Consider the following 14,131-nt stretch of genomic DNA (forward strand, 5'->3'; position numbering starts at 1 on the left):
ATAGAGGTCCTTATGTACAACCATAAAATTAATAAAACTCCAAAAAGTATTATTTTTTCCAACAGGACCACCATGTAACATAATTGCCCACACCATTTTAAATATATGTTTGCGAGTGTGACCACTATTTAGGATGCAGATAACAAATCTTTAAGGTGTCTTTCTATTTTATAAGAACAAAAAGATTGAAGTGACAGGAAAATGACCATAAAAATGAATGATAGAGTGCCGAGGAAGTGCTGTCTCGTTTACTCCTGGTCGGACTTTCTGTCATCTATTCTCTCTCACAGTACAAACAGGTAGTTTGAACTTAGCGGCTTTATCTATTTGAATGTTTTTTTCCATATACTGTCTATATCAGGAGCTCCCGAGCCGCATGTGGCTCTTTGCCTGGTTTCATGCGGCTCTTACGTTCATATCGAAGTTTGTGTTTTTTTTTTTTAATGTTCGTGTTTGCTTCGCTGGAGTTCAATACGGTATTTTCGTCAAATGTACATGTGCGTGAGATGAAAATACCGCAAAGTTTCCCAGTAGGGACAAGATCATTTAAGTAAACAATTTGTGTCAAGTTCGCTCTGAAAATGGCAGGGAAAAATGCACAGCAAAACGAAAATCTGCAGATGAACACAGGATGTTTTTAACAGAGTGGGAGAGTTTTTATTTTTTTGTTGAACGTAATGGCAAGCCATTCTGCCTTATATGTCAGGCGTCATTAGCGTATTTGAAAGCTTCAAATCTTCAGCGCCACTTCAGCTCACTCCATGCTCACATCGACCAGGAATTTTCAAAAGGGACTGAACTTCGCAAGCACAAATTGGTCACTTTGAAAACTCAGGCAGAAAAGCAGATACAGTTTTTCCGAAAATTTACAAGACCGTAACGCTCGCATCGTATCAACTAACTTGGAACACTGCACGGGCTAAAAAGCCATACAATGAAGGGGAGTTCGTTAAAAAATGCATCAGTGACGTTGTTGAAATCTTGTCTCCTGAAAACGACAAACTAAAATGCATGGTATCAGACGTCCAACTGTCCCGCCACACTGTTGAACACAGAATCAGACATTAACACGGCTATTGAATCACAGTTGCATTCTGAACTTCAAGCATGTGAGTATTTTAGTGTCGCATTGGATGAGAGTTGTGACATACAAGACAAGCCTCAGTTGGCAATATTTACACGGTCTGTGTCAAACGATTGTGTGATCAAAGAAGAACTCCTTGATATTGTGCCATTAAAAGACAGAACCCGTGGCATAGATGTGAAAGAAACGATGATGGCTGTATTTGCGAATGCAAATCTGCCCATACCGAATATACTGTAACTGCAATAGCCACAGATGGAGCGCCAGCTATGATCGGATCTGTGAACGGGCTTGTGGGGCTGTGCAAAACTGACCAAACATTTCCAGAGTTTTGGAATTTCCACTGCATCATCCACAGGGAGCAACTCGTGTCTAAATCATTCAATTTAGACAACGTCATAAAGTCTGTGATGGAAATCGTCAAACATGTGCTTAACCACAGGCATTTTAAGAATCTCATCGCTGAGCTGGACCAAGGGCTTCCAGGTGACCTGCCGCTGCACTGCACTGCACTGTGAGGTGGCTGTCAAAAGGCCAAGTACTCTCTCGCTTCTTTGAGCTTTTGGATGCCGTGAAACTGTTAATGGAAGAGAAGGACAAGGACTATCCCGATCTCTCTGACCTCAAGTGGATTATGGATCTGGCCTTTTTGGTCGACATGCTGTGTCACTTGGACAGACTTGAACCTGACCATGCAGGGTAAGTTAAAAATGCTGCCTGAACCAGGTGCAAAGTGTGTTTGCGTTTGTCAACAAACTGAAGCTGTTCAAAGCGCATATTCAAAAGGGAGATTTAACGCATGTTCCCACTCTGCTAAAAGCCAGCGGGCAAGTCACCAGCGCCGTCCTGAATAAACAAAGAGAAACGAAAACTTTGTGACCAGGTTCCGTGATCTACAACTGAAAAGGCCACAGATTACGTTCCTTGTCGACCCATTTAATGCGGAGACTGACTGTTTGAAAGCCCCGCTAGTCACAGATGAGTTGGAGATGATCGATCTTTGTGAGGAGGACCAACTGAAACCTGGTTTAAGGGAAGGGACCATTGAGTTCTGGAAAAGTGTGCCAATGGAAACATGCCCCAATTTCAAACGGGCTGCGCTTAAGATACCGTCAATGTTTGGGTCAACATACGTCTGCGAGTCCGTTTTCTACCTTGAAACACGTGAAATCAAAGCATCGATCTGTTCTGACTGACACCCATGTGAAAGAATTGCTTTGAGTGGCAACAACGGAATACAAGCCAGATTTGAAGAGGATTGTTCAAGGCAAGGAATGCCAGAAGTCCCACTGAGCAACATGCATAGTAAAAGAAAAACGCTATTGTAAATTATTATATTTTTGTTTGTGGACTTGGTTGAACTGAGAGTTTGTGTGTGTGAGACAGTGCACACAATGTTCATTCTTGAAAATGACTGGCCTGTGGTTTTAGTGCTGTAGGAGTCAATTTCTGTCATTATCATGTTGGTGTGTGACATTTACAATAAATCTGGCTGAGCAGAGGTGTGTGTGTGTGTGTGTGTGTGTGAGGAAGGGATGGGTGATGTTCAGGTGTGCGCATGTGTATGATGTGGCTCTTTGCGGTAACACAGTAAAAAATGTGGCTCTTGGTCTCTGACTGGTTGGCCACCCCTGGTCTATATTATCTGTGGTGGGCTGGCGCCCTGTGCGGGGTTTCTTTCCTGCCTTGCGCCCTGTGTTGGCTGGGATTTGCTCCAGCAGACCCCCGTGACCCTGTAGTTATGATAAAGCGGGTTGGATAATGGATGGATGGATGTCTATATTATGGTAGGGACAGGAATGTTGTTTGTCTGATATTGTTCATGTTTGAAGGATTATTTTTGCAATACTGTATATAATTTACCTTAACCATAAACTTCCCATTTTCTCTGTGTACTTTTCAATTAATATTCTTGAGACCTTGCTGGAACAGAAGAAGACATTAAGCTGTGGCTATTGTGGTGATGTGGTCTCACTATATTTAGCATGGGGAGCTCAAAACCCTTTTTAAATGTTGTTCTATGCACAGGTCAGCCATGTCACTGTGAATGGCACGTGCTACAATACAGAAATAACCAGTAAATGGGGGCTGCTGTTATTTCTTTTCATGAAAGTGGGGACAAAGTGTAAAAAAAATTTTGAGACCCACTATCCTAAATGAGAGCGGCACAGTGGCGCAGTGGTAGCGCTGCTGCCTCGCAGTAAGGAGACGTGGGTTCGCTTCCCAGGTCCTCCCTGTGTTGAGTTTGCATGTTCTCCCCGTGGTTTCCTCCCACAGTCCAAAGACATGCAGGTTAGGTGTCCCTAGTGTGTGCTTGGTGTGTGGGTGTGTGCCCTGCGGTTGGCTGGCGCCCTGCCCAGGGATTGTTCCTGCCTTGTGCCCTTTGTTGGCTGGAACTGGCTCCAGCAGACCCCCCGTGACCCTGTGTTAGGGTATAGCGGGGTGAAGAATGACTGACTGACTGACTGACTATCCTAAATGATTTTAATATGGGATCAGTCCTATCCATGTAACCACTGGCCAGAAAGCTTAACATATGCAAAGGGAAAATTGATTGAAGTTTTTAACAAAGAGGAAAATTAAGCCACACATGTCAAGCATGGGCATTGGGGGAAACAGTCATACAAATATGTAGGAATTTTTTGTGAGAAATAAGCAAAAACATCTGATCAAAGGGGAGTATTGAATGTTCATCTTAGTTCTCAAAAAGCACGTAGAAGCAGGAATCCAAGACACAGTCTGCAGACAAATACAGAATTGGCTTAAACATAGGAAGGAATGAGTGTCAGGATAATAATTTGAAAGGCACCAATCCAAGCAGACTTTTCTTGTACCTATTTCATTAAATAAGGATCTGCAATAAACAGGAAATAATATGCAATAAAAATCAATTAAGAAACCAAACCAAAATGATTACAAAGTCATTAACAAAAAGGAGAATTGTAACCAAGCTACAGAAAAAAATGTAAGAAACAGTAAAAAATGTAAGATAAGGACCTCTCATTTTCTTGCAGTTTCCACAATAAATAGTAAATGAGTGAAAATTGACTATATATATATATATATGTGTATATATATATATATATATATATATATATATATATATATACACACACACATACATATATATATATATATATATATATATATATATATATATATATACACAGTATTATAGTATTTTTAGTATATAGTCAATTTTCATATTGTGTTTGTGCTATTTATTGTGGAAACTGCAAGAAAATGAGAGGTCCTTTATGAATGAGACTCCTTAAACTGGTCAAAGGACATCACTGTAGAGAGGCCAGAAGGGACTTCTGAGATATTTAAAATCTTGCCCAAGAAAAGAAGGAGAAGAGGAAAAAGAAAAGCAGGAGAGAAAGAGAGAGAGAGAGAGAGATTGAGCAGCCAACTACAAGGATCTGACGGCAACAACCAGGACCTGATATGGGGAAGTAAACGTAGAAAACATGAGAAAATCCTGGTGGGAATATAAGAAGGTTGTGATTGAAAGCCATGTTAGCTTGCCTTTGACATCTGATCAGCAGGGGAGTTATTTGTGGGACCCCATGCATTGCGGAGAAGAGCCTTGAAAAAATGACTGGCCTCGGGTGAGCTCTATTTCTTCCATTTAAAATGATGAGCTTTTACAGCAAACAAATTGCAATGTGCAATTTTGGCCAATCAGCTCTCAGAGGATTAAGGCTTTATTGGAACAGGACAAAATACTTGGGAAATTAAAGAGACTATTTTGTATTATGATGAATGTGATTGATTTTGTTACAAGTGTTATATATTTTTTCTTTCTTTCTCAATATAAATGAGCTGGCATTTTCTGAAGTGTGGTGTTCAAAATCTATCTATCTATCTGATAGACAGTGACATCATCTAATATAGACCCTTTCATATCTATTATATAGTGCCTTTCATATCTATCTATCTATTATATAGTGCCTTTCTTATCTATCTATCTATCTATTATATAGTGCCTTTCATATCTATCTATCAGCTAGTGACATCATCTAACACAGACCCTTTCATATCTCTCTATCTATTATATAGTGCCTTTCATATCTATCTGTATTAGATGACGTCACTATGTAGCTGAAAGCCAAACAAGTACATACTTGTTTGTCTCAAATAAGAAAGCAGAGTTGGACTAATACAACATTTTTCTTCAGGGCAGAGAATAATTTTTACTGGACAAATCTTAATAGGCAATAAATGTTGTAAGACCAAATAGCCAGACAAAACACTTTCTTTTTCTTCGATAAATACTCTCTTAAACATTTTACTTACTTTCTCGAGCCATTTCAAAGGCTTTTATTAGAGTTTTGATAGCTTGCTCGTGTTCCTTATTTTCAAGCATTTTGTCTGCCAGTAATGTGTAAATTCTCCATAGACTCTCACAGGCTTGTGACTTGTAACTTCTCCCTGTTTCATCCTTCCAAGCTCTTCCAAGTGTTAGATGATGAAATGCTTCATAATGTTCGGCAGCTTTCTCTAGCTGACCTGTGAAAGGCATGTAATATGTCATTAATCATTAACATATTGTTTTATTTCAAGTATTGGAGTTTTTTACAGATACAGAATATATATATTTTTGGATATATTATAATATCCTACCTGATACTATTTCAGTTTAAATGACAGTTACACCATTTTTTATGAAATAAACATTACTAACAAAATAGCTTAGCTCAAGACAAAGTGGAGTAATGAGGAAGACACTAATCCAAAGAGCTCTACATGAAAAACATAATTGTTTTTGTGTAACTGAAGCACCACTAAGTTAGGCAACTCATTTAGTGAGGGTCAGACAATGGGCACTGGTAGGGCAAACCTGCACTTTACAATCAAGGCAAAGCCAACCTTTCAATGGAAATTAGTACAACAATCAAATAATCAACAAACCTGCCTTATTTTATCCATCATAAATTTAATAATAAATTAAATCAAGTTAGGGTTGCCATCTATAAATACTGCTTGATGAAGGTGAGTGTTTTATATTTGTAAATATGTTAGATCACTTTGCAGAAACCTGTTTTCACTTTGACATTAAGGAGTCTTTTTCTCTTGATCAGTGCCAAAAAAGTCAAATTAAATCCACTGTGATTCGATATACCCCCCTTAATAAAAGTGCCTAAGTATCTGTCTGTTCATCTGGTTTCTATATTTCTGTCATTCCAAAAGATGGCACATCACAAACATTTTTAGTAATGAAAATTGCATTTGTCATCACAAACTTTGAACACTGCTTCCATGAATCCTATACCAAATGGCACATAACAGAGGAATACACATTGCATTGTGCACTGCAGACATTAACGCTGAGGTCTACTTTGATTACTTAAGAGTTCATCCTGTCTTAGATGGGTGGCACATCTAGTTATATACATAAAAGTATTTAGTTATATAGTACTTCTAATATACCTATTTTATAGATGCAAATTTCCTGGACTGAAGCCAGGTAATCTAGTTATTCCACCGTAATAAGAGACAAATTGTCTGTGTGTCTGTCTGATTGCTATGTCTCTGTCATTCCAAAAGATGGTGCGAACACCCACATTTTTAGTAATAAAATGCAATGCACTGTCATTCTCATTGCTGCTTTTTCGAATCCCATACCAAATGGCACATACCAGACATATACATTGCATGGCGCAGTGCAAACGTGAATGATGAGGTCTAAGTTGATTACTTAGGTTTCAACCCATCCTACATGGGTAGCACAGCTAGTGTTGTATAATGATTCAATTTGAAACCTTCCAATGGGTTGAATACATTTTATAGCAACTGGAGAATTAGTAGAGAGAGAGAGAGAGAGAGAGAGAGAGAGAGAGAGAGAGAGAGAGAGAGAGAGAGAAAGAAAGAAAGAAAGAAAGAAAGAAAGAAAGAAAGAAAGAAAGAAAGAAAGAAAGAAAGAAAGAAAGAAAGAAAGAAACTATATGATAGATAGATAGATGTGAAAGGCACTATATAATAGATAGATAGATAGATAGATAGATAGATAGATAGATAGATAGATAGATGTGAAAGGCACTATATAGATAGATAGATAGATAGATAGATAGATAGATGTGAAAGGCACTATATAATAGATAGATAGATAGATAGATAGATAGATAGATAGATAGACTTTATTTCCATGGGGAAATTCAGTTATACAGAAGCATATTAAATAAATTAATAAATACACATACACATATGCACTATGGTCACAGCAAATACCAGAATCATTAAAAAGAAAAAAAAAAGAAAAAGAAAGAAAACTTCTGACTTGGCAGCTACAGGGTTGTTTTTGTCAGTGACTGTAGGCCTGTGAATTAGTTCAATAAACAAGTACAATAAAACTGAATTTTTCAAGAGAACCTGAAAGGCCAGAAATGCTTCTTTATTTAATTGAGGTAATTTAAGTAAAGATATGGTACAGATATCATACTTGTGTTTGTTTCTTGAGTACAGTCGTGTTTGTTTTTAAATTTAATCACTTAAAGTAACAATACTTCACACTATTTCTGCCAATTCAGACTCTAAACTTTTCTAAGATTTACTGTAATTAATAGATGGAATGAACGTTAATGGTAGCAGTGCCATTCCCCTCATCATTCCCAGCATTACAGCTGCTCTTTAGTAGTCCTGAAGTTCTCCTTCTGAACCTCTAGAGCTCTGGTTGACCCCAGATATTTCTACAAATCTTAGCTCAGTACCCCGATAAAGGGTCAGATGGCTTCCCCCTAGTAGCCTATTGTGTTGTGGTCTCTCTTGTCTATTCTCCCACCCTGTCATTTTCTTGCTTTGGTGACTGGGAGTTAATACATCCAGGGCACCTGAATCAATGCAAAATTTAACTTGCTGTAGGATCTCCAACTCGATTCAAAATGCTCAGTCCTTTCTTGCTAGATATCGACTACTTAAATCTTTACTTATAACCACTGTCAGCTAGTCTTTGGGTTCCCTTTGACAGAACGGACAGTTTTGAAAACCATACCATTTTATGACTTGCTGAACATTGTCAGAGTCTAACATTTCTCTCCAACTTTGCTATCATGGTGCCAAGGAGTAGTTGCATGTTGATTAACAGATGAAAGTAACAATTTCACTGTACTTTGTACATATGGTGATAATCACTATAAAAACCTGTTACCTCACAACTGGATTATTGAAATTCTGCTTTTAATTGTCATCTTGATCAAACTTTACGACTGACTTCTGACATGGGCCGTACAATAAGCACAGATAAGCAAATTTATTGGAATATGTTCTAAAGTCTCCTCCTTACTCGCAAAGATGTTAATTTCCGCACTTCTGATAACTTGCCATCATTACTTTTATCTTAACTGCTTGTTAGACAACCAAAATCCTCTGACCGTCTCAAATTCAAAACACCTACTTTAAAACTGCTTAAACTGGTGATTCCCAATGTGGGGCGCACGCCCCATTGGGGGCCAATTTGAGCATTTAGGTACGTTAAACAATTTATAAAATAAAAAAACAGAAATTTACTGTTAAAAATGGCAGAAAAAAATAAGTAATTTAAATTTTTTTACAGAGACTTTTATGTTTATATAAACATAGAAGGCATGGTGAAGAACCCTTTAATTTATGATTTTACAACCGTCTTGGGTTTTTCTACTTAGAAATCATTTTTACCATTAAAATAATATGAACTGTAAGAATGATTATAACATTTTGCAATATAACAAAAATATAAAATGATCAAAATATTAAAGAAAAAGCTGTAATTAAAGTTATTTTATATTTATGAATATCACGTCTGTTGCAGTATTTTCAAAACTTTATTTGCTGTATTTTCATATCACTTCATATTATATATATATTTTTTAACAATTTCTTAGTGATTTCTTTGTCAGTACTTCAACTATCCTTTCCCTCTTTTGCTTCCATGTTCTTTAGAAGCTTGTTTAGACCAAATTAATGACATTATGGGCTGCCTCCACGTTAGGAGGACTTCACTTTTTGAATAGGTAATAATAAGAATAAGGTATATGTTACAGTGGGGGACATCATGATTTTAGAGAGACCTAGATGGGGCATGGTCACAAAAAGGCTGGGAACCACTGCTTAAACAAATACTTCACCTAAAAATAATATTGTGTTTATGTGTAATTGCACCATGTTGCTTGTAGTGGTGGCCAAGCAAAATTGTTAATCTCATGTTTTCTTGCAGAACGAGAGAAAACAGCTTATGATGTAAATGAATACAAGGCAGACATGTTCTGTCTAACAACAATGATATGAAAAATGCCCATGAAAAAAAAAATTCTCATAGCCATCATGTTGCATAATCCATGTAATCGTTATCTATCCATATGCTCAAAATGTACAATTATTAATACTTACCTGCAGAAAACATGGCACACAATATAAACAAGAAAAATGCATTCCCATAAAACGGTGCATCTGAATTGAAGACAGGATTCTTGACCAATGAATGAGGGGGAGAGGTGGGTCAATTTTTTTTTTACCAGGTTAAGTTCAGTTTTGGATCCTCAGATGTTTAAAACATCGAGGAAAATTTATTTTAGCCTGGTGTTTGTATACGTGTCTGTGGAAAATCAAAATTCATTTTCATTTCTTAAAATTACAATTAACATTGGAAAATTATGTGTTTTATTTGTGCAATATGTAGATATTTTTGACAAATACATCCCAGCAAAAACAGAACATTTTATAACAAGCAGTTTCCGAAATATCTGCACTGAATGTACAATAACTACAAAAAAAAAAAAAACAGACCTATCTTCTTCAAACAAGTTGGATCATTTTTGTCTTGTTATAGACCAGCGGTTCTTAAAATTCTTTAGAATTTCTTGCGAGGCGGTCCCTTTAAAAATTGTTTAATGGCTCGTAGACCATTTTATTAAAAATTAAAAAATCAATATTATTTCAACAAAATTGGGGGCGCCAAATACTTTGCACAAGGGTGCCACATACCCACTGCGCGGCACTGCATAGGTACAGGCTGCTGGGAATAAAACATTTTTTGACAATTATTTATTCAGAAAATATTATGTACGTGTTAGTTATTAAATTTAAGTAAAAATTTTAATGGGATGGATGCATCTGCTTTGCCTTAACCACTTCTTCTATGTTTGGCTTTGTTTTGGCCAGTGCAACTCTCCCATCATTTATCGTATCTAATCTGTTTCGAGATTTTGTTTTGATAGTAAGTAGTGTGGAAAACGCCGTCTCACACTCATAGGTGGTTGCGAATGGAATCAACACTCTTAGAGTAATCTTTGCAACATCGGGATAGGACTGTGCCATTTCAATCCAAAAATCACTACAACACATTTCACGGAAAACATGTTTTGCATCCCCATCATTTATCAAATCAATAAACTGTTCTTGAATTATATTGTCTAAAATATATGAAAACTGTTTGCGTGTGTTTTGATTCTATGAAAGAATCGAAAATTTTTGATTATGATAAAAATAATAAGGGCTGGTTTGTGCCGAGCGATAACGGTGGGAAAACAATGCGGTGGCAGCGAATAACGAAACAGCGGATTAGTGGTCGGGTCTAGCTGGTGGGGGAAATGACGGAACTCAGTCACTTACTTTCCTCAGGATGGTAAAAGTTAATAATTATAAAAATATAAATAGTATAAATATGAAATAATTTCTCATGGTCACGGACCCCAGTTTGAGAACCGCTGTTATAGACGATAGGCCTATTGTTTTTGGCCCAGCACTTATCCCAACATCCTTAATAAAACAGTTTGCCATATGTATGACAAGAACTGCTTTTGAAAATGGGATTTTTGCAGTCTGCTCTGTTTAGTTATCTGACCTGCAAAATGTTTCCACGAGTAGTTATTGAGATACATAAGTTATTTAAATATATATGTACTGCAAGGGAGGATGTGGAGGGACAGGCATTCTGGCCTGGCTGTTAAGGGGTACCTTTACCAGTCAGGAAGCTGTAACAGAAGATAAGAGGGAATCTGCCTCCTGGGAACAAATATTCCCCCAGTATGCTTGGGGGGAGCATCCTCCTGGTGTGGCTCTTATTTAGAGACCTGCAGGGACACATGGGAATTAGAGTTTTGGTGGGCATCCCTGGGTGTTGGTAGAGGGAGCTGCTGGATATATGCTTTCCTGTTTCCAGGAGGTTTTGCCCGACCTGATGATGTCAGGTAACAACATATTGTTACTCCCGGAAGTATTCCAGTGTTAAAAGGAGCTCCAATACCTCACTCAGGATGTCAGAGTCGGAAATGGAGATAGATGAAGCTCGTCTGGAAAGGAGCGGAAACGAAAAAGGAAGGACAGCAAAAGTAAGAAAAGAAAGGATTGTGTTGTGCTATAGTATGTAAAAAGAAGCCTAACAATACAATTCAACACAATTTATTTCTGTGTAACCCAAAACCACACAAGAAGTGCCGCAATGGGCTTGAACAGGCCCTGCCTCTTGACAGCCCCCCCAGCCTTAACTCTCTAAGAAGACAAGGACAAACTCTCCAAAAAAAACCTTGTAGGGAAAAATGGAAGAAACCTTGGGAAAGGCAGTTCAAAGAGAGACCCCTTTCCAGGTAGGTTGGGCGTGCAGTGGGTGTCAAAAAAAGGGGGTCAGTACAATACAATACACAGAACAGAACAAATCCTCAATACAGTATAAAAATAAAAATGTTACAAGTACGGAGCAGAATTTAACAGTAGATGATATCACATAATAGGATTTGGATTTGTTTAGGGTACAGTGACAAATAAATTGACCTTTGTTTGAATGTGGGACTGTGTGTAACTGTAAATGGTGCAGTTAAACCAGGTTCCACAAAAAGGGGCTCCCACATTAAATGAAAAAGTTACACCCATATATATATATATATATATATATATATATATATATATATATATATATATATATATATATATATATATATTGTCACAAGAACGAGACATGGACAGATAAAGAGTTGGGGCAGCCACCCGTATATTGTAGTATCCTGGCTGCAAAAGGTCGTTTTCTCAAAATAATCAGCACTTAAGTGCATTCAACCGAGTCCAGTACAAGACTGAGGAAACAAAGGAAAAGGGGCAGGTTTTAAAGGTGGAGACAGGAAGTGAGGTCATATGGATCTGGCACGTGGTCTTCCACCATTGGTTCGTAGCCGGAGGTGACATCAGAGGGACTGGAGCTGGTGTGGCCGACTTCCATTGGCTCAGTCCCGGAAGTGATGTCAGGAGAGCCAGGTGAAATCCCCCGGGGATGGTCTACAGGCAAGGGAGAAAAAGAGTCAGTGCACTCTGCCACACCCCGGCATGCCTCCGAACTGCGTTCACTCAAGCCCTTTAGCTGCCTCCCATGCGCATGTGTGTGACAATATATCTATACTAATAAAAGGCAAAGCCCTCACTCACTCACTCACTCACTGACTCATCACTAATTCTCCAACTTCCCGTGTGGGTGGAAGGCTGAAATTTGGCAGGTTCATTCCTTACAGCTTCCTTACAAAAGTTGGGCAGGTTTTATATCGAAATTCTACGCGTAATGGTCATAACTGGAAGCAGTTTTTCTCCATTTACTGTAATGGAGATGAGCTTCAACGCCGTGGGGGCGGAGTTTCGTGTGACATCATCACGCCTCCCACGTAATCACGCAGTACATAGAAAATCAGGAAGACCTCAAAAAGCGCTGAAGAAAACATATAATTGAGAAGGCAGCGAAACAATAAGAAGCGAGCGAGTGACATATACAACCATATTGATGAGTTCTGCTACTTCGGAAACAAAGCACGATGTAAACCTACACTTTAAATTAAGTTCATAGACAGGCTGCGCTGGCGTTTGTAATTTAGTGCCTGCCCATATAAGGCCGTCCGTCAGCGGCAATCCAATAGCAAACTCCACTAAATATTCACGGGTTAAGGACTGTGCCTATGGAGAGGAAGATGAGATGGCCATGGTGGTGTTTGGCACAAACTCAGCGAAACTGCGAGAGAAAGTTTTAAGTGCCAGGACTAAGGTAACATTAAATACAGCCATGGACATAGCACGAGATGGCACCAGCACAGCTGGGAACCTTCGATGCATGTACACCGAGTGGCTCACGTGAACTGGCGCAGTGCACAGATAAAAGCAACAGTTCCAAAGAGCGCTGAACAAAAACCGAATTACACAATTGAAAAGGCAGCAAAAAATATGAAGCGTCTGATAAGCATATTCATAAATCCAGCTACTGCGGAAACAAAGCACACGGTGGAAAAAGTCAATGTCCCGCTAAAGGAAGACAGTGTAAAAAAAACCTGTGCATGCAGTGTGTCAGGTCTCAGATAAAGAAGAAGACGAGCTGTTTATTGATGCAGTAAGAAACGAATCGATGAATGAAACCTGTCATCTTTACAACGATTGACAAACACGGAATGTAACTTGAACACAACACATCCTACAAATACGAACCTGATTGAAAGAAATAATGATAATCAAATCCTTGATGACAGCAACACTCAGTAACACTCACAAAACAAATACTGTATATTGACAGTCATGTTACGTTATTTTTAAAATGTTCCCTTTTCTTTTCTAGCTTTTTAACACACTACTTCTCGCTGCGATCGCGTATATATATATATGTATATATATATATCCCGATCTACATACTCGAATAATGGATACTTTATTCGCCATCAATGATTGTTTTGGTAAAGCCATACTCAGTGTATTCATTAGATGAACGGTAAAAAGTAAGAGCGAGGGAGGATGACTTATTGAGGCATGCAGGCTGTAGTGCGTCAACTCTATCTGAATTGCGATCACATTTGAAAAAATATATCTTTTCAAGTTCTATTTAGTCCATATGTGTCAAACTCAAGGGCCGCGGGCCACATCCGGCCCGGCGTGTAATTATATCCGCCCCGAGATCATTTTATATACTGTATTATTGTTATTAAAGCCCGGGTATATGAAGCGCTAGTAACACAATAAACTACAGATCCCATAATGCAGCGCTTCAGCTGCCTTGCCGAACACTTACCACATTAATCAAGTCTACCTTATGATGCTGCAAGTTATTGCGAAGCT

At 38.3% G+C, this 14,131-nt stretch overlaps 1 protein-coding gene across 2 annotated transcripts in view; it reads right to left on the reverse strand.

Annotated features, from left to right (window-relative positions):
• The window catches only part of ttc29 (tetratricopeptide repeat domain 29), a 263,802-nt gene that overhangs the window by 121,501 nt on the left and 128,170 nt on the right, over positions 1 to 14,131 (reverse strand). For both annotated transcript variants that reach the window (XM_039750219.1, XM_039750218.1), the window contains one exon: positions 5,384 to 5,596. In XM_039750219.1, the coding sequence (XP_039606153.1) occupies positions 5,384 to 5,596 (213 nt within the window). The remainder of the gene's footprint in view (positions 1 to 5,383; positions 5,597 to 14,131) is intronic.

This window comes from Polypterus senegalus, chromosome 4 (genome assembly GCF_016835505.1).
Source record: "Polypterus senegalus isolate Bchr_013 chromosome 4, ASM1683550v1, whole genome shotgun sequence".
Lineage (NCBI taxonomy): Eukaryota > Metazoa > Chordata > Cladistia > Polypteriformes > Polypteridae > Polypterus > Polypterus senegalus.